The 21,218-nt window shown below is 42.4% G+C and overlaps 1 protein-coding gene across 1 annotated transcript; it reads left to right on the top strand.

The window, feature by feature from the left end:
• Positions 1–369: 369 nt before the first annotated feature.
• Positions 370–20,542, top strand: LOC121623382 (cilia- and flagella-associated protein 44). Its single transcript, XM_041960653.1, has 35 exons — positions 370–470; positions 634–746; positions 1,605–1,689; positions 2,398–2,560; positions 3,633–3,735; positions 3,833–4,049; positions 4,349–4,463; positions 4,973–5,137; positions 5,719–5,874; positions 5,980–6,027; positions 7,042–7,141; positions 7,234–7,328; positions 7,409–7,618; positions 8,572–8,682; positions 8,778–8,930; positions 9,020–9,232; positions 9,711–9,853; positions 10,431–10,710; positions 12,019–12,074; positions 12,257–12,410; positions 13,021–13,151; positions 13,298–13,509; positions 13,595–13,739; positions 13,922–14,099; positions 14,565–14,819; positions 15,032–15,280; positions 15,436–15,639; positions 16,270–16,494; positions 16,571–16,658; positions 17,359–17,489; positions 17,576–17,692; positions 18,500–18,701; positions 18,978–19,138; positions 19,299–19,433; positions 20,135–20,542. The coding sequence occupies exons 2-35, from the start codon at positions 671–673 to the stop codon at positions 20,540–20,542; spliced, it is 5,484 nt and encodes a 1,827-aa protein (XP_041816587.1). The 5' UTR covers positions 370–470; positions 634–670.
• Positions 20,543–21,218: the final 676 nt, after the last annotated feature.

The raw sequence follows: 21,218 nt of genomic DNA, 5'->3' as shown, positions 1-21,218 counted from the left end.
CGAGCGTGTGGCGGACATGTTTGTTTACAACTGGCATTTAAAGAGATAGACCTCTTTACTATAGTTGCAGCGATATGAGCGGAATGAGTTGATGTTGGAACTTTTTTTGATCCTACACACAAACTACTATTTTATCCTACTGAAGGGTCATAAGTAGACATAACTTAATCATATTTAGAATTTTACAAATTGCTTAAAATTGTTATTTTTATCTTAATGAAGGGTCATAAGTAGATATAACTTTATTATCTAATTACATAATTTCATCATTAGGATTCTAAAATTTAGTCAAAATGCTGCATTTTTGATCCCAAGATGAACAAGGGCAACTGCAAATAAAAAATATTAAAAAAAAAAAAAAAAAAAGACCAGCAGGCTTTGCAGCGGAGTGAGCTTCCTTGTTGCCTGGCAACACTTTCAAACTAACACGGTTGTGAAGAGCCGGGAAATTGCGGAGCCAAATTGAGAAGGTATCAGTTGAGTAAAATAAGTGCGTTTTAGTGTTAGCTTGATACGGAATAGCTGAAAATATAGTTGCTTTATTATCACATCAACTGGTCATGCAATGCTTAACGTCAGTTTGATCAAGTTGGAAATGCCTTTGAATAATAGATCCCTCTATGTATTTGACAGATAAAAAAAAGCAGCAGCGGATAATCTAACAGCGATAATGTCTGAAGAAATCACAGCTCCTGCTGGAGAACAGGCAGAGAGCACACAGACAGCCTCACAGGAACACAATGAAGGTAAGGCCAAGATTTCCTCTTTTTATTGAACAGTAACACAGTATGGGCTACAAACAGGATATAAGTAAGGGATAATGCCCGACGAGGTGTCCATTATCAGAAATGAATGGACGACGCAGAGGCGTTAGTAAATAGGTTAAATAAAACGTTAGTAAATAGGTTAAATAGGTTAAATGTAACTATAAAATCACTCATATTTTGCCTACTGTCTTGCCGTTGTGATACATAAACTCTAAAATAACGTATGGTTAGCAACTAGCGTTTGAGCCAGCGCAATATTTTAGAACAATCAGGCTATTTGACCGGAACTTCTTTTATAGGTGTCCTATAACACTTTTTAACGGACACCCTGCAGCCAATCAGAATCAGCACCCAGACCACGGTATAACAAGTTACAATCCAACTAGAAAATGTGAATGTGCTAGCTACTGACAATTTGTAGTTGAACCACTTGAAAGAGTTGAAAAGCTGATTGCAGTTGATGCCTAACCACTGAAGGTAGGCTGAAGGGTAAAATATGAAGGCCTTTGAAATGTACAGGTGAAAATGTATAGAAGTGAGTTGTAAAACTAGTTGAAATGGAAGCGCTGAAAGACAGTTCATGCACTGACAGCACTTAAAATATCACTAATATCTACCTGTATCTCAAAGTAGCTGAAGAATAAAAATCTGGTAATTGACATGAATTATAACCTTATCTAACATGCAAACATTGTGTAAAGAAGCTATTTTACTGAAGGATAATCTAAAATTGACATTGGTTTAATGTGTTATCTCTGATAGTCATGGTCATGACCCAGACTTTTAAAAACAATAATTTGTTGGGGTGTCAAAGCTGTCAAATGTTTCTCTCTGCAGACATGCACTACAAGTATGAGGAACTTCACTCCAGGCTGTCCATCACACCCGACTCTGAAATCCCAGAGAACCTCCTGCACCTCTCGTATCCTCCTTTGAAAATTAGTTTTATGAAAGACATTTCACACCACATTTCATCTCACTTTCTCTCATCATAAGTAGCAAACAGAGGCAAATAAACATCTATCACAGGTGTGGAGGACAATCCACACGGTTCTTGTTCGTCAGTTGTTCAACTTGCAAGTTCAGACTTTTCATCTCAAACACAGAGAAATGTTTGCTGTTAGTAGTGAAAATAAGGCCTGTAGGGGACTTTTTCACCCTCTAGCAAAAGAAAAGATATAATAAGATAACATTTTATTGATTGTTATGAATTTAACTTAGAAAACTATTTGAATAAAATAAATACAATAAGAAATTAAAAGGGTTGACATCAAAATGCCATTTACAATAATGTACATAGCACAGAAAGTAAGGAAACTTGTGTTTGGTAGATTATTTCATTGTTGTAACAGTGCTTCGTGGCAATAAATCTTACACCGTTGGAAAGCCTGTTTATTTCCCTTTTAAATGGTGCCACATTTGTAAGAAACCTGCATTTGTGGGATAAGCAGCAGAGCTGAATATGTGGGTTGTGCCTATGAAAAAAATTCTAAATCTTCCTTATCAATGGCAATTATTATTATTATTATTATTATTATTATTATTATTATTATTATTATTATTAAATGACTAAATCTTGTGTAATGCTTAAGTGAATCTGATCTTGATCCTTAATTTATCCTGCATTCAGTCACTCCTTTGGTTATGACAGTAGGCGCAGAGGGAACCTGCAGCTGCTGGATGACAGAACTCTGGTCTTTATAGCAGGAAACCTGCTCGTCCTGCTGGACATTTCCACCAAGGAGCAGAGATACCTCCGCTCCTGCAGTGGAGGCGGAATCGGCTCCATCACGGTAAGATGAATATACATGTACAGCCCTGATTCAAAAAGAGTTGGGATGCTGTGTACAGAATGCAATGATGTGCAAATCTTTTTCAACCGATGTGGATTTATATGCACTACAAAGACAAGATATTTAATGTTCAAACTGATGAACTTCATTGTCTTTTGTGAATGTACACTCATTCAGAATTTGATGCCTGCAAAATGTTCCAAAAAAGTTGATAAATGGTCATGTTTACCTCAGTGTTACATCACCTTTTCTTTTAACAACACTCAGTAAGCGTTTGGGACCTGAGGACACTAATGTTGAAGTTTTGAAAGTGAAATTCTTTGACATTCTTGCTTGATATACAACTTCAGTTGCTCGATAGTCCGGGGTCTCTGTTGTCGTGTTTGGTGCTTCATAATGTGCCACACATTTTCAATGGGAGCCAGGTCTGGACAGCAGGCAGGCAGGTTCACTCTTTCATCATGAAGCCACGTTGTTGTAACGCCTGCAGAATGTGACTTAACGTTGTCTTGCTAGAATAAGTGGAAACATCCCTGAAAAAGACGTCTGGATGGCAGCGTATGTTGCTCCAAAAGCCGTATGTACGGCTGTATGTTTGTTTTGTATGTATGTTTACCTGGGGAATGTTCCCATTCCATAACCTTCCAGTCTTTTTTGGATAAATTTGGATCACTACATTGCGTTATTTCTGCTTTGCTTAAAGGTTATTGCAGTGGGTTTTACTTATTTAGCCTGTTTTCTAAAAGTCACACGTACTTTCCATCACAGCTGCTGTACATTATAACCCATGCTGTAGTGGTTTTAGTTTTTTTTCTGTCTTTTTCCTCGCTGTTCTAGCAGACTGACTTAACCCCAAGAGTATAGTATGCTCTGTGATTATTATGTTATATGATATGATAAAATAGTCAAATAGTCAAAGTAAAGAGTTCTATGCATGAATGCAATTAAGGGATATACTAAATCTACATGGATGTGCAGCAAAAGTACATTGCACATACATTTCTTTGTGTGTGTGTATGTGTGTGTGTGTGTGTGTGTGTGTGTGTGTGTGTGTGTGTGTGTGTGTGTCAAGGTTCACCCTAGCAAAGATTACTTTGTTGTAGCAGAGAAGGGAAACCAGCCCAACATCATTGTCTATGAATATCCCTCATTGCAACCGTACAGCATCCTCAGAGGTAAATGGGACCAACACGCATTGAGTTGACGCAAGATTCTTTCAAATGTTATTTTTCTGTGTCACTGATGACCGTGTTTCAACCTTCATTTCTGTAGGCGGTACAGAGCGGGCATACAGCTCTGTGGATTTTAACCATGATGGGAGCCTGCTGGCCAGCGTGGGGAGCGCACCCGACTTCATGCTGACAGTGTGGGATTGGAGGCAGGAGAAGCTGATGCTGAGCTGCAAGGCCATTTCTCAGGAGGTCTACAGAGTCAGCTTCTCCCCATACAACGTTGGACTGCTCACATCATCAGGATCTGGACACATCAAGTGAAGGACATAAAAAACCCTGTGATCCTATTAAAACACTGCAGCAGTTTGAATTACATTAGGTTATGTGCCGGACTATCTGTTAGCCAGGACCACTGACTTCCTGGAGCCTTGTCATCATGTATCCAGTGAGGATTCCAGGAAAAAAAATGCTCCCAGCCAACAAATAGTCCTGTACATAACCCCCCATGGAAACCACAATTTCAGACTTTGGAGTTCAATTTATCCCTTATATCCTTATTGAATGTGTTTATCTTTTCAATTAAGGTGGAACTACATTCTCTCCATCTTTCTGTCAGGTTCTGGAAAATGGCCAGCACATTCACAGGTCTCAAATTGCAAGGTCTTATGGGACATTTTGGGAAAACTGCAGCGACTGATATCGAGGGCTATTTGGAACTTCCTGACGGAAAGGTCTGTGCCCTGCTCTTCTGACAGATTGGGTTTGTACGTAAGTGGGCAGTGCCTGGAAATGTATTGAACACGACTCCGGTTTACAGCCATGCTAGTGGCTCTCTGGGGCTGTACTCAGGCACAGCAATGCTTTGAGCTAAATGCTAATGTCAGCATGATAACATGCTCGCAAAAACAAATTCTGTACGCTGACGTTTAGCAGATAGGATGTTTACCATGTTCACCATCTTGGTTTATCGTAATAGCATGCTAAAATTTGCTTATTAGCACTAAAACAAAGTAAAGCTGAGGGTGATGAGTTAATGTTAATGGCAACTAGATGACTTTATATATGTTTTTGACAAAAACAATCTCACAAATTACACAGTAGCTGTTCTGGAGCGTTCTATGGCATCCCAGGTTGTCATCTGCTGTTTGCAAAATTTCGATGTCAGAAATTCTCTGTAAGACTCAGGAGAATGAATGAATGTTTCTTTTGACCCTCGGCACCCCTCATCACCTCCTGTCAGGTGGTGTCCGGTTCAGGCTGGGGCAACTTGCTGCTGTGGGATGGGAATGCCATCAAGGTGGAGATTTGCCGTAAAGAGGGGCGGAACTGCCATGCTGGGATGGTCCAGCCATTTACCCTAGAGGATGGACAGCTGATGACGATTGGCTCTGATGGAGTGGTCCGGGTAAGATATTTGCAATAACAAAACCAGAAAATGTTTTACTTTTTAGATCAGATATTTAAGGGATTAAAGGACAAATCAGGCATTATTCTGTGCTTTTTGTATCATTAACAAGCTCCATGAAAACAACCAAACTAACAATGTTAGTTTGTCCCTATGTGGACATTAAGAGTTACAAATGAAAAATAACAGGAAGAATGTAAAATTCAGAAAAATATTGTTTAAAGTTAGTTTAAAGGGTGATCACAAAGTTAGATATAGCTTAAATTGGACAACATGTTCTTAAGTATATTTTACTAGCAGCCTTGAAGAATTCTAGTTGAATCAGGGTTCTCTATTCAGCAGTCAAACTCTGAAGGGCAACAAACGACTGGAGCATGTTAATTGATTTGCAGCCTCTAATTGTGCAAATAGACGTTTCAACATTTTGGATAGTTTACTTCAATTTGAAGATCTTTGTAATGAGCTAATCCAGCAGGGTCACATCCCGATGCAGATTGTCTGTAATCAGTTTTGTTAGGAAGAGGGTTAGGGTTAGGGTTACATCAATATTGCTTTGCCCCCCCCCCCCCCCCCTTCTGCAGGGCTGGGACTTTGAGAGCATTGACACTGCCGACAGTAACGGCGACAGCAGCATGTTTGAGATGGAGCCCATAAATGAGATGGTGGTTGGACACAACGTCTGCCTCTCGTCTGTGGTGAAGAGCTCCCTGCCTGATTCCTTAATCTGGTTTGCTCAGGTCAGAGAGCAAAAGCTCAAAAGTTACTAGTTAAAACCACTTGTAGTACATGATGTGGCGTCACCTCTGTAAAAATCCGAGCCTGATTTCTGTGTGTTCTTGTAGGATTCCAATGGAGCAATCTGGAAACTGGATCTTTCATTCACCCACATGGTGAGTTTCCCACACTGACATTTTGATTTTCATAGACATTGTGGTAAGTTATACTTCGTACTGTATGATGCAAAGTCCTACATTTGTTGCCAGCTATAGTGTCACTATCATCACTTTTAACTATCTATGATTGATACCTATAAAATAAATATCAGATAAGGATAATTAGTCTGAGTCTGGTGTATAATCAAGCAGATCCTTTGGGTTTTTGTCTGCATTTCTTCTCCTCATGGTTTCTAACTGGAAAGTTTTCTGGAATCAATGTAAAAAGTTTACTGTAAACTATATTCAACACAAAAACTTTTGGTTGTGTGAGGAGAAAAAAAATCCAGGTGGTGGTAGAAATAATTCACATACTAATCTTGAGGTGCTTTGCTGTTTCAGTTAATATTACCAAGTGGTTTATGTTAAAGGGTTTAAACTTCAAAATAGTTTAAACTGATCTGCACCTTAATAAAGGTCAGGGTATTTTTCAGTGAAAACTTGAAAAAAACGGAAACAATGAGTCCATGTATATAACTTTTTTGCATGTTACTTTATTGTTGAAGCAATTTGTCCTCTGCCTCAGTCGAAATATGTCTGACTGCCCTTCCTTTCTGTTCTGAACCAAACAAAACTGCATTAACACAATGGAAAACAGGGCTGCTTAATAAACCTAATTTATTTAATTGACAGTGTGATGAAACTCTTACCAACAGACATCTACTCACAAATTTCCATCAATATCTGTTTCCCATATAATTTGAGAATGCCTTCAAATGCCAATGACATCTCACCAAAAATACAATCATCCAATCGATGTCCAGAATCTTTAATTGGACAGATTCTAATTAATTAGGACAGAAATCAGGTGAGCCAAGATATAAAGTTACCATTATATTTATTTTTATTGAGGTAAACGTGAATGCTTATGGTGATTGATAGGTAATGTTGTCTATTCCTAATGGAAAACAATATATGGAAAACCATACGTTGTCTGATCACATCTTGTTACATCATGTTCTGTGTGTGCAGACTCCTGATCCAGAGTGCCTGTTTGCCTTCCATGCCGGGCCGATTCAGGGCCTGGACGTATCGAGGAAATCTCACCTGATGGCTACGACCACTCTAGACCGTGAGTCACACACATTTCCACACCTGCACACGTACTGTACGTTTAACACAAAAACACACTAAAACAGGCCAAACTCTGTCCCTGCTCTCCAGGTTCAGTCAAAGTGTTTGACTTCTTGGCAAAAAGAGAATTGACCACCAGTCACTTTAATCAGGGTGGAACTGCTGTCAGCTGGGCTCCACCTTTGGTAAGTGTGTCGGTGTGAAAATGAATCATGCTACTGTACGTAAAATGCACTGACAGAAAGCTAATGGTGTTTATCTTTAGGTGAACCAGAGTGGAGGTTTACTGGTGACGGGCTTTGAGGACGGCGTGGTCCGGTTACTGGAGCTGTACGACTCTCAGAGGCTGCATGTGGCCACTGGGCACAGTCCCACAGGAGATGCCAAGCTGCGCCTGAAGCAGGCCTTCAAACCCCATAATGCCCCCGTGACTGCTGTTGCGTATGAGCGAAATGGAGAGATCTTAGCCACAGGGGTAAGAACCTTTGTAGGAAAACTGTGTTTTTCTCTATGAGAGGCACAGGACACAGCAGTTTGTTGATATTCTTGTCTATTTTCATGAAACACACTATGGTGATTGTCATGGCCGACGAGACAGTTACTTCGAAATGCTCAGTTCTGTTCGATCTACCACCAATGTTTGCCCTCTGGAAGAAGTCAACGGTTACAAGCACATTTTCTATGTAAAGCTCAGCAAAGATTTTGGAAAAAGATGACAGTAAATACTGTTAATCCCACAGTTGACAGGCGCATCGAAGACATGCTCAGTATAATTTATGTGGTAAAAAAAAAAAAAAAAACGACTGACCATGTCCTCAGTGTTGCATATTTCACACAGGTTACTTTGCTGTCCTCAGATGTCCTGACTACTTACTAAAGAGATCTGAGTTTGCCCAATTATGGTGAGGTGATAAGAGGTTTCACTAATTCACAATTCTTGGATTTGATTTTTTTTAGATGAGCTTCTTTTCCAGTCATTCACCTTTATCTGACTGCTTGTTGATACAGGTGATCTCAGCCTGTGGTAATGATTCATACAATTCACCAGGTAGAGCAATGATCTCATAACATCATTAAACACGCTTGGATTTCATTGGTCAAACATACAATTCTGGCAGCCATATGTAGACAAAAACACAATGTTACATTTTTGCAAGAAGCAATAAAAACTGAAGGATTTAACAAAAAAGTTTTTTGTGTGAACATCTAAATTGAGTTAAATTCAGACTTGGCATGGAAATACTTAAACCTATCGAGTGATCTGGTGTCATGTTTCGTACTGAAGCATTGCAGGACAGATGTGGACTATGCTGCAAGAGCGGTTTGAAAAGTTTCTAGACGCTGTATTAGTCCGTAGTTTTGTTTTGTTTTCCTTTTTTCATTATTCGGCTCCCCTTTCTGACCTCTCACTGCCATCTTTCTGCTCAGAGCTCAGACAGCACTGTGTTCTTCTTCACTGTCGGGGAGGAGTACAACGCCATAGGCTTTGTCCACGTTCCCGGGCCAGTGCAGGCGCTGGAGTGGTCGCCTCATTCCCACGTAAGTCTGCTCTCTGATCCACTTGCATTCAAATGTCTCTATATACGTGAAGGAACATTATTGATTCGACTAATTTCTTTTATGATTTTACCCAGAGTGAAAACAGGCTGCTCATCTTGTGTCAGAGTGGCCATGTGGTCGAAGTGCACAGTCCTGATCCAGAGGCCCGGATGCCAACCAAAACCTTCCAGCTGCCCGAGCTGCCCAGCAGATGTTTCAGGTTCAGGAGCATCAAATCTCGAATCAAGGTTTGAGCTTGGTCTGTTTTAGCTTTAATTTCATATGTCTCTTTTTTATGGCTGGAGTTTCAGACCATTTGTGTGTTTGTGTATTTCAGAGAGAGGAGGAAATTGCAAGACGTCTAGCTATAAAGGAGAAGAAAAAGAAAGAGAGAGAAGAGAGGTTGAGAGAATCAAAGCAGACAGATGCAGAGCAAGAGGAAGGAGAAGAGGAGGGAGAGGAAGAGTTGCCCCCTATCCACATCCCCGACCCCCCAAGTCCTCTCTACTGTGGCTTCTACTCACAGCCTGGCCAGTTCTGGCTCTCCATGGTACACACACACACTTAGAGAAAAAAAATCTTAATGAATAGCGACAGGATCAGAAGACAAACCATGACCTTGTTTTATATATTTTTTAAAGACAGTCATATTTGTTATCTGGTCCAGTACCAGTACCAAATTATTAGGTTATAAAAAGTTATTCCTATTAATGTTAAATGCCCTGGATTAAACTTGAGAAAGTTACAGTGACTGATAGATCACCCTCACTCTGCTGCCAACATATTGCTTAATCCTAAACTTTGCCAAGGGAATTCACCAGTTCTCTGCACTGACAGGGCAACCTTGTTGATTAGGGACCTGCATGAGGAGGGTATGCTTAAGTTAAGTATGCTTGATCTGAAGGCACGATTCCATCTACCCCAGTATCAGTTCCAGGGAATCCAGGAAAACATGGGAGGGTTGACAGGTCTGCAATTGTTTTTTTCTGAAAGACTGAATCCCTTTCTCTCGTCTCTATCTCCTGCAGGGAGACTTTGACTCAGGTTTCTTGTATCACTGTAAGTTCTCTGAGAAGCAGGACCAGGATCCGGACCAGCGACAGGACGAGCCCTTTGACTTCGTGCTTGTCCACAACGCAGACAATGACCCCATTCGCTCCGTCACCTTCAGGTAGCCAGAGGGCAAACTAACAAATCAGTATTTACATCAACAATTAATCAAATGATTGAATGTAATGAGGAACAGTTGCTTGTAGCGCTGACCCCAAAGAGAATTATCACCAACTCTGCAGCTTCACTGACTTTTTTGCCTCTCTTTATAACTTTGGTTTTACAGCACATTCAGTGCCTGGTTGAGTCTCTCCAGAGCTTACTAAACAAGCTCTGATAAACCAACTGTACAGTACCTGTCCAGCACCAAACCACAAATAGACATAGTTACCAACTAGCTGGTGAATATCTGGCATCTGAAGAGCCAAATGGCCAGGACTTGGTTTTAACCAAAGCAGAGCTGAAAGACAAGATAAGATAAGATAAGATAGACTTTCTTAATCCCCAGCCGGGGAAATTCGGGTATTCCAAGCAGCAGGTAATGGCAGTTGAAAAAAAAAAAATCCACTCTAACAGACAGGAGTGTGAAATTAGGACAGATATTGAGTAACTTTAGAGCATCCTTCACATTGGAACCGCACTACCAGTACCCGTATAAAGTTTCCTTCCTGGTCTTTTGTTGTTCTGGTGTTTTGTAGTTCCAACAGGCAGCTGCTGTTCTGTGGCATGCACTCAGGCTCAATCAGGGTTTACCCCCTGCAGCCTGGTGACCACAGCCTCACCTCCATGAAGGCCTACTGGGCTCTCAGTGTCCACGACAACCAATATGGACACCTGCAACACATCCGCTGTAGCCATGACGACCACTTTGTGCTGACGGCCGGAGATGACGGAAACATCTTCTCCTTCAGCCTGCTTCCTCAAGAGGAGCTCCAGAAAGGCCTGCAGAAAAAGATGGCCACGGTTCCTTCACCCAGGGTCAGTCCTAATTTTACTTTTGTGTGGTTATATGGATAAAAAAATCTGTCAGTCAGTCAACCACATTTGTCCAAACCGAAGTACAACCCCGACATCTCCTCAGAGTTTAACTGATGGCAGAGAGCGTCTGGTTTGAGGTTTTGTTAGAATGGGCACTAGGGGTGAAGGGGAAACAACCAAAGAACTGGGACCACCAGGCTTGGCAGGAGTTTAGGCTCTTGACGATGTGAATGTAAGGTAGATTCTTTGGATGCTTGGCCCCCTTCAGGTGGTGGCTTGCTGGAGGGCCAGTATATGAGGGGCAAAGGCTACAGAGGCCTCTGTAGTCAATGCGAGGCCAAAGAGAATGTTAATTTTTGGACACAAAAAAAGTCTTACTCAGGGGTGGTGGATTGCTGAATAATACCAGCAGCCAGGGAGTCATGGATGTATTTTTCCTCTGCTTCTCTCTCTGGGAAGGACAGATTAAACAGTTGATTAGATGGCAGGGCAGCTCAGGGAAGGAGACCAATGGAGCAAACATGGGTGGCAGGATGAGTGATAGGCAGAGCTCCAGCTAACCAGTGGACCAGCGTAAATGGGCAATCTTAGACCTGCTGGTACTGTGGAACACTGAAGGAGCAAATGCTCTGCAAATACATAGATCTCCATGGTAGCGCTCCAGTAGGGGAATGTGGGATTCTCTGGGCTCGGATGCATGCAGGGCTGAAGCGGGAGCAGAGACAGGGAGGCTGGGTTGACCTGCAGGTGGGGGAAAAGAGGGCTGAGTAGAGATTTGGTGATGATGATCATGATTGATGATAGATGAGTCTGGCTGGGTGTGTGCATAGAGGCAACAAGGAAGAAAGCAGGATGAGCAGGGATGGTGTGGAGACTTGGAGATATCTGGCATATAGATAACTGCGATGACTGGCAGGTGAATGATGATCCCGAGACACCGAGAAGTAGGTTAGTAAAAAATATAAGAGTAATCGGCCGTTGTGCTGAATTAACAATCTGGCGTACAGTGGCTGAAGAGTCGCTCTAGATATAATGTGAACTCATGAGCTGATGAGAGGGAGACCATTAACTTTATCCAAGCACATTTATCCTTGCAACTGATGACCTTTTGAATTTAAAAGGAATCTAACAGTGCAGTTCGGGTGTTTACTAGACTCAGACATTTGAATGAGGTCTAAACTGTCACATTGTCACATGGTCTTGTTTTTACGATACAAACTGTTTGTGGACGTTATAGGGCAGGTTGGCCAAAGGAGTGGCTTTGGATGAATAACAATGAAATAGCATGTTTACATATTATTCTAACAGGTGGGTCTTGAGAATGAGTCATTAGTCCAAGACATTGAGGACCCAGCAGCCTACAGGTGAGTGTGAATAATCTGTTCAGGGATAAGTTGATCTTATATTTTTCTTACTGTTTTCTCGTCTTTTATTTTTTACTGGCCTTCCTTACATTTACGTAGCTACATCTATAGGTGTCACTGTAACTCGTGAAAATTATAAAAGATTTATCTCATATAACTTTCTAACTCAAAACTCCCTCCAGCATAGAGACAGTGAAGCAGAGGCAGGAGGAGGAAAGTCTGCATCGGCAGACTGAGCTGGGGCTTGTTGAGAATCTGGCTGAGCTCCGGAAGAAGTTTGAACAGGTGCTGCACGACAACCAGTGTCTGCCGGAGCATGTTCGCCTGAAACCTGAGGTACAGAAACACACACACACACCTAGCTCATCCACTGCCATCCGGTTTGACAGTTCTTGTTCTTTTTTGTCATTGCAGCTGCCTCGTATCTGGTTAAGTTTAAGAGTAAAACTAAAAGATGCACCTAAATTTACACCAGAAGCATGCATGTAGTAACCAGGTTATTCAAAGAAATTGGGTTACAGAGGTAATATATAGAGGGCACATTTGTGTGCATTGTAGTAACCTGGTTACTGTGAATCTGTGTACACACACTGTACACACTGTAGATCAGTAATTTGACTTTTCCCCTGCCCTCGATCTTATTTTAGAATCATGTCTTGCTGATTTGAGGTGATAGAAGATCCTGCTTTATGGTGCTTTTTTTATGTGTCTAAGTGTATGCGTGGGGGCATGTGCATATAAACACACTGATTAGGGACACCTTTCAATAACTCTAAAAAGACAAACTAAACCCTTGTAGTTCAGGTCGAGACCTGGTTTGTGTTGAAGGTACGGGTTAGGGTTATGCATACTATCATTAAAGTTTGGATGAGTCTCCAGAGAATGAATGTGTGTCAATGCAGCAGCCTCAGTCGTGTGTGGTGTGTGCCTGTGGTTGTGTGTACAGGAGCTGCAGCTGGACCCGTGTTTCAGCGAGCAGGCAGAGAGGCTGAAGGCCCAGCGCGTGAGGGAGGTCAGACAGCAGCTGGCCTGGGAGCAGGAGCGCTGTAGCATAGCACTCAGCAAACTACAGAACTGGTACTCAGTAAACACACACGCACACACACACACACACACACAAAGATTTATGTATACCTGGCTGATGTTTTGATTCAGTTGAAATATAAGCAGTGAAGACAGCCAGCCTCCAGAGTGAAATCCTCACCTGTCATGCTTGTTTTCAGGTTCAGGGACTCTCCGGAGGCGAACGTGGTCACTGTGGTCGCCATCTGCACTGACCACAGACTGTCCACCTACCCTCTGCCAGTGCTCACTGAGCCCTCAACCCAGCTCAGACATCAGAGCAGAACCAGCCCGGACGAAGGAGATGGAGCTGCTGCATCCGAACGCACAAAATCTAGAGCCGAGCCTGCAAACGACAGCAGCAAAGTAGAAGGTAGGAAAATGTGTTTGTGTGTTTGTGTGTGATTGTTTCACCTGTCAAAGACGTGGCTGACCTATCACCCGCATGTGTTCTCCAGAGGAGGAGGTGGTGCGCCCCCGGGTGGCTCGTCCAGCACGGATGAAGCCGGTAAATCGGCAGGTCGAAAGGCTGCGAAAAGCTGCAGAGAAAGCTGAACAAGTTCGAGCCAAGATAGAGAAGAGGAAGCAGGAATGGGCCCAACTGTGAGTGTCATGGCCGACAACATCACCTCAGTCCTCTTGGCTCATATAAGATTTGCATTGCATTCTCTGTTTTCTTTTATTGTGTTTATGTCTCCTTTATTCTTAAAAAAAAAGCATAAAAAGCCTCTACTGTAACTATTGTGATGCTGGTGTAAAACTGTGATGGATCAATGGTGCTTCAGTTACGCAGAGAAGCCAGACGAGAACTGCGAGGACCCGCGGGATGTGCAGGCGATCCGCGAAGCCAAAGAGAACATCGGAGACTTAAAACTGAAATCAGCTAAAGACTTCACGTTGCCAAAACACATGAAGATGACTGCTGAGAGGAAGAGAGCAGAGCTGATAGGCCTGGAGGAAAATGTACACACAAAAACACACACATGTTCACATATCTTTATACATGCAAAGTACAGCATACATCTTAAGTTATACAAGGCACGATTTTATGTGAAAGTATAGCTGTCTCATCATCTAAAGACCATAAGAGAGGAAGAAAACTAAATCCCCATTGGTTAATCAACCAAGTATATAATAATTATATAATTATTTGACTGAAATTTGGCAAACCACTCTCTGATTCCAGTTTCTCCAGTGTCAGTTTTATATCTCTGTAAACTGATGTCTTTGGGTATTGGGCTGTTGGTTGGATAAAACTTGGAGAAAATCAAGAACCTTGTGGTCTGGGAACCTGATGATGAGCTTTTCTCACTTTTTTTTAAGCTTATAGAGGAAAATCCTTAGAATAAAAAAAATTAAAGATTAATAATTGGAAGAACTGGTTGCATGCATTGCAGATTAACTTTATAACTCTGTCCATCCCACCAGATCCGTGAGCGGCAGACTGAGATGAATAAACGCATCATGGCGTTGCGTGACTGTAAGGTTCGCCTGGTGTCTCAGCTGCGCGCTCAGGCTCAGCAGGCCCAGAGGGTCCAGCAGCGTCTGGCAGCCCATCTCCACCGCCCAATACCCACTGTGCCTAATATGCTACCAGAGGAAACCCCAGAGAAGAGGCTGCAGTACAGCCGTGCCACCATAGAGCGATACCGGGTTCTGAGGGAACAGAGGTACAGAAGCCTGGTTTTAGTTTGATCCAAGACCAAGTCTAGAATCAGAAGAAGTAGAGCTTGTAAGTGATCATGTGACTTTGACCCAGACAGAAGAGATTTAAACCTGCAGCGCAAGAGTCCTGGAATTTTTTGACTCGCTGCTGACTGTATATTTTCAAAGAAATAGATGCTAGAGATGCTTTTTCATTTTCAAACAGGTTCCAGACCATGGAGCAGGAAGAGGAGCAGGAGGGAGCTGCAAGTTTATTGGAGCTGCTGGAGAATGAGATGAAAGGACAGGAGGGGAAAGAGGAGGAAGAAGAAGAGGAGAGAGGAGAGGAAAGGACTCCCGGCCTGTCAGCTTCATCTGTAGCCAGAGAAGAAGAAGAGACAGCAGTGGAGGAAGGAGCAGAGCTGAGTGAGCTGGAGGAGGAGCTCCAGAGGGAGGAGGAGATCAGACTGCTGTACGAGCGGGACTCTTTGCTGGAGCAGGTCTGTTATTTTATTCATTACTTGTTGAATCTTTGATCAAATAAATTAAATACATTATCATAAACAAAATATCTTCTGGAATCTACTGAACACATCAGACTAATGATATGTATCACTGTAGTATATAATATGAGGATGTATTTTGAAATCATCAGATGGAGGTTTCGGTCTGCGAGTTTGACACAGAGCACCAGCTGCTGCGTCACCAGAAGCTGCATCTGGACTGGCAGCTGAACGGGGCCAGCCTCCGTCAGCTGACGCTCAACCAGGAGCTGCTGCTCCTCATAAAGTCTGAGAGGAGGGAGGACAGCCTGCAGGAGAAGCTCAACGGATACGTTAAGGAGGAGAACAGCGTCACGGTGGGGGGCCGTTCATGTACCCGTGGACTGATTCATGTGGATGATCTTTTCATTCGATCTGTACCATGGTGTTTGAGATAACTGTTACTCTTCCTTTAGACAGCCTTTGGTTTTGAATCTGTGCAGTTCACACTAGTTTGAGTTGTAGTAGTTAATATCAAAGTGGCTGACAGCAATGCTAACAGAAGCACATTCTGTAGGCTGCACCACCTGTAACTACTATCACTGACTGTAGTGCAGATTTTTCAAATTTACTTAACATTGAATTTCAAGGCAGCAATACTGCAATGGAAAGTAATTAATACAGCATATTCACATTTTGTATCCTAACAGTTGGGGATTCATTAAAAGTTTCAAAGCAACACACACTGTTTGATTTTAAACTACACTCACAGATGCTACCTGTGGCATATTTTCATGTCTCAAATATACTGTCTTCCATTTTCTGTGCATAACTTCAGTGACTGTGTGCTGCCAAAATGTGGGCGACCTACACTCAATACTGTGCCTGAATGCACTCTGTGTAGACAAAGACAGGACACTGAAGCTGCTGCTGTGTATTACCACAGGTGATTTCCTTCCTCAGATCCTCGTGTACTTAATGACATCCTCCTCCCTCTCTCCTTACAGTGTAAGCTGGAGGAGTGTAATGCACAGCTGGAGCTGAAGCATGGAGAGATAGCCAAGCTGCAGGAGAGAGAGAGGGCCTTGACTGCTGCCTTCCAGGCCTCCCTGGGCAGGAAGAACAAGTTTGAAGAGTTTCTGACTGAAGTCTTCAGGAAGAAGATCAAACGTGTTAAGAAGAAGGAGCAGAAGGGAAATGAAGGTGAGAGGAAGGAACACAATTGTACAAATGTCACAAGCGTGCTTATGCATGTGTACCAATTTGTCCTTGTCTCCTTCATGATTGAAATGTGTGTCTGCAGAAGAAGAGGAGGACAGTGATGGCTCTGATGATGATGATTATGACAGCGGCACAGAGGACGGAGGAGCTGCTCTGGACACTGTCTGCCCTCCAGGTCAGTATTGTCGTAGGAAAAGCATTCAAATCCTTCACTTTTTCACCAGTTGCAGTTGGATTCTACATGTATTATATTGTATTGTTTTGTATTAAATCATTGATCTAAAGATCCTTAAGAACTGCCTCTATTGAAAAAAGTTAAATAATACTGACCTATATCTCTATATTTTTGTGATTATCACCTGAGTTTTGTTTGGCCTTTTTGCGCTGCATTTATTCTCATCATGGATATTTAACTAAAGTATGTTGATGCATACATGAGGTCTTTGAACAAACAGAGACAAACACATAAAGACTGCATCCAGCATCTTGCACAGAAAAGAGTATAAAATGTCCAACTGACAAAAAAGTGTGGTGGTACACAAGCCTGCAAATCCTGTGAGAAAAACGATTATTGCGTGTTCTTGTACCAGAACATACACGGATTGAAACCAGCAGTTTAAACTGTACTTGTATGTGGTGACATTTGTGCTGGTCTGTCATGTTGAGTCGCTGCTAAAATCCTACACAGGGTAACGTGAAAACAGAACTGCTCTATAGTTGCTTTGCTGTGGCAGGAACACAAATACTGGCCCTTGTGTTTTGGCTCTGAAGCCTTTTTGCGCTGCTTCACTGTACTTCAAGTTAAAACAGGCTTTAATTTTAGCTTCAACTAGTATGAATCTGTGTGTGTGTGTGTGTGTGTGTGTGTCACGCAGGCTGTGGGCCAGACTTGTTTGAGAACACACTGCAGCTGCGTAAGCGTCGGCTGGACCTGGAGGAACTGCTGGCGGAGAAGAAGAAGAGTGCCGAAGCTCTGAAGAAGGAGTGTGACACCTTTGCTAAGAAGGTCGAGCTCTGTTTCTCTCTCCTCAGGTTTCTGCCATGTGCTTTTTTGTCTCTCATCCTCACAGGTTTTTTCCCTTTGCTCTGCAGGAGAAGTCACTGAAGAGCAGCCGGAAGGCAGCAGAGGACGACTTGGAGTTATTACACAGAGAGAAACAGCAGAGAATGAATGAGCTGGACGTGGTGGTTCCTCTCAGACTGAGCCAGGTAAACAGACAAAAATGTGGAGGTTCACTAATGACAACCACTGATTGAAGACACCTCAAATTCAAGTGACTTTTAGAATACGGTTACCAATGCAGTAGGAACAAGTAAACCCTCAATGTAACATCAAGCAGTCTTTTGCTTGATATTATTATTCTCCATGTCATCAGGAACGTTTAAAACTGCTCGCAGTGCTGTGAATTTTAATTACCAACTGCCTTTCTGCCATTATATTTCACTGGAGGCGTTACAAGCTGTTCCAAGAGCTTGAAGCCCAAAGAAAGAGGCCTGTTCAAATGCTACATAATGAAAATGAAAATGAGAAATTCTAATTTCATTAGAAATTAGCTAAGATCAGGACATGAAAGTCCACTTTTACAATTTAGGGCTGCAGCCGACTGATTTTCATTATGGATTCATCTGTTGATTATTCACTCAAGATTGTTCAGTTCAAAAAGGTCAGCAAATAGTAAAGCACAGCCAATCACAAGGTCCGACAAACAGTCCAAAACCAAAAGATTATTGCAATTTTATTTTCCGTTATGTTTTTTTGGCTGTTGTTACGCATTTTCAAACATTAAACTTAAAAATGAATGCTTCTTTAAAATGAAAATATTTTTAATTTTGTACACACAAAATGAAACATTTTAATTCAATTACATTATTTTATTATAATATTGACTTCCGGAAGTCAATATTATAATAAATATACTGATAGTTTTTTGGTCCTACAGAATTTTCCTCATTTTATCACCTCCTGCTACTCTCTGCCCCTTTCTCTTGCATCCACCTTCTCTGTTCATCTACCAGATTGAGTTTGTCTCCAACGGCACGGTGCCGTCCGACCTGAGCCCAGCGTTGGTGGTGGACAAGACGGAGCTGAGACGACTGCAGGAGCGCATCAAGCAGTTGGAGGTGGAGAAGAGCCAACAGAGAGATCTGTACCGTCAGTCCCGGCAGCAGCATGCCAGGCTCATTCATGACCGCAAAGACATGGGCGCCAAGATCCAGGGTAAGATCTACACATCCGGTCCTAGAAGAGCTCGAGCTCCCATCCAGCTTAACCTGAAACCTCTGATGTTGCATAAGATACAACATGTAAAATTTAGATTCCATGTGAAACACAAATGTACAAACCAAAGAAAAGACACAACAGTCTGAAAACAAATCCAGATTTGTGTTTGCCAAAGTCGTTCGACCAAGAAGCGTCAGAGCAAACTATTGCCAGTGACATTCTTAGATATTGATCTGGGTGTTGGTGTGTGTGTCTGCATGTGTGTTGGTGTAGTGCTGGAGAAGCAGTGCAACCAGCCGATGATGACGAAGTATGGGAGGCTGGTGGATCTGGACGCTCTGCAGACACTGTCACTGTACGGAAGGCTGGAGGAGCTCACGCAGAAAAAACTCCTTCAAGAAGCTGCTCACCGCAAGGAAATCAAACAGTGGGATGTATGCTGACCTTTGTGTGTGTGTGTGTGTGTGTGTGTCTGCTTGCTTTTAGCAAGAGTCGGCTGTACTTCTGCCTTGTTTTGTTCTGATCCTCTTTAAAGTCAAAATGTCATTTTTAAAAACAACTTTATGAATTTGTGTGTGTGTGTGTGACATTCAGGCAAACGTAGAAGAGGCACGTGACAATCTGAATGCAGTGACCAGGTGTTACACAGAGAATCTCCTCAGCCTGACGAGCCTCACAGAACAGAACAGAGAGCTGGAGCGTAAACTCAACGCCAGGCAGAAGAAAATGGTAATTTCCATTTGATTTTTTTTTTTTTTTTTTTTGGGCCATTAGGGAGAAAGAGATCTCCAAAACAAACCACTGTAACCGATGACACATAGCTTGAGCATATTACCTCATTAAGTAGTTACTGCTAACACTTCAGCAAACACATTTGAAGAGCCAGTAGACACAGAGCGACATTATCATTCACCTGAGTCGTGTTTGTGTTCACTCGCATTTTAGCTCTTGTTTGGTCTTCACCATTTTATGAGAAGAATATTTGGCTCTTTGACTGCAACATGTTCCATTTTCCTCACCAGCTAGTTCATAAATTGAAATAAATTTAGTGATCAGCTGGTGAGCACAGCGGTACATGTAGTAGCTAAAAGCCCAGATGTTTTTTTAGCTGTTGGCTAATATGTTTGCCACTTTGTAAGGTGATAATATACTTGTGTTTCTAGCCTGTTCTGCCGCCCACTAGTGACCAAAAAAATCACTTAATGCTGCTTTCTTTGGCATTTTTACCTTAATAATGACAGTGTTGAAAAAGGTCATGGATGTCTCGTCAGTGCTTCAGCCTCCTTTCCTCTGTTTCTGTGCATGTAACTGAGTGAGGCTGCATTTGTGACTACTGAGGTGTACAGTGTATATGAACATATGTGAGAGTTTGTTTGTCTGTGCATGTGTTTCCTACATGTCTTCATGAAAGTCTCTTTGTGTATATCCAGGTGAAACAGTTTCAGGATGACAGGAGGCGCAAGAAGGATCAGAAGGTGATTCAGAGGCTTCAGGAGCAGGCGAAAACACAGTCGCAGCAGGCCGAGGCCTTCAAGAGAGAGATTGCCCTCCTCTCCCGTAAAGGGGGCCACGTCCTGCCCCCCGTCCAGCCCCCCGTCAAGTCCCCCGTCGAGCCCCCCATCCTGCCCCCCGTCAAGCCCCCCGTCAAGACCCCCATCGTGAACCTCGTCCTGCCCCCCGTCCCGCCCCCGCTGCCACCGCTCCCCCCTTTGTCCACCCCCACAGGCCGCACTCGCACAGGCAAACAAGGACCAGGTCATCGTCCCAAACAGCTCAAAGCTCAAAACTCAGCCGGCAGACCAGGAGCTAATTCAGAGAGGGCAGAGGCCAGAGAATAGTTACTGTACCAGGACAGAACTATGCTCACTGATAGCACGTTTGAAATTAATTATCGCTATTCTGAAGATTAAAAAATATGTTGTGAAATACACATTCAAGTGTTTATTTTAGTTAGAGTCCAGTTCCACTCTACATCTTTGAACTTTTAGTCCTCTGTCTGGTGGACAATGAGATCTGTTTCACGAGGCCTCAGCACTGTAGAATGCTCCCTTTTCAGAACAACTTTTCCTTTAATTTATTTAGCAAGAGTGCAAAGATTGGGGCTCAGGTTGGCTCATTTCAACGTCATCATACATTAAACATACTGTATTTACCCCAAATGCCATTAAACAGTCAAAGGTCAAGGATGTACAATCATATAAATGTATGTCCCCATTTACCTTCCTTTTTGACTTGTTTATAGAATGAACTTAATATGTTTGATGGCAGATTCAGTATGTTTTTTTTTTATCTTTGGAGAGTTTTGAGGTTACAAGGATGTTTTATTTATTGGTATTGTTATTGAGTCATTTTGTATCTTTCTATCCTTTTTAATGCTATTTTCTGACTAGAGTCTGCTTTGAAAAAGTTCAAGTTCAAGCAGCTGAACCAATCCCTGTAGTCCCCTGACTGGATGAGTGAGGCTGCTCCCATGTGTTTATACGTATATGGAAGTTATGCTGCCCACATACCGAT

Source organism: Chelmon rostratus, chromosome 19 (genome assembly GCF_017976325.1).
Source record: "Chelmon rostratus isolate fCheRos1 chromosome 19, fCheRos1.pri, whole genome shotgun sequence".
In the NCBI taxonomy this organism is placed as follows: Eukaryota; Metazoa; Chordata; class Actinopteri; order Chaetodontiformes; family Chaetodontidae; genus Chelmon; species Chelmon rostratus.
The sequence above is the reverse complement of the archived record's forward strand: the minus strand, read 5'-3'. Positions and strand labels throughout refer to the sequence as shown.

What these genes read in the sequence shown, in the direction of transcription:
- LOC121623382 (XM_041960653.1), top strand. Translation starts at nt 671, where the DNA reads ATGTCTGAAGAAATCACAGCTCCTGCTGGAGAACAGGCAGAGAGCACA. An exon ending in GTGACACCTTTGCTAAGAAG is followed by an intron (nt 17,490 to 17,575) that starts GTCGAGCTCTGT and finishes TTTGCTCTGCAG; the next exon opens with GAGAAGTCACTGAAGAGCAG. An exon ending in TTCCTCTCAGACTGAGCCAG is followed by an intron (nt 17,693 to 18,499) that starts GTAAACAGACAA and finishes TTCATCTACCAG; the next exon opens with ATTGAGTTTGTCTCCAACGG.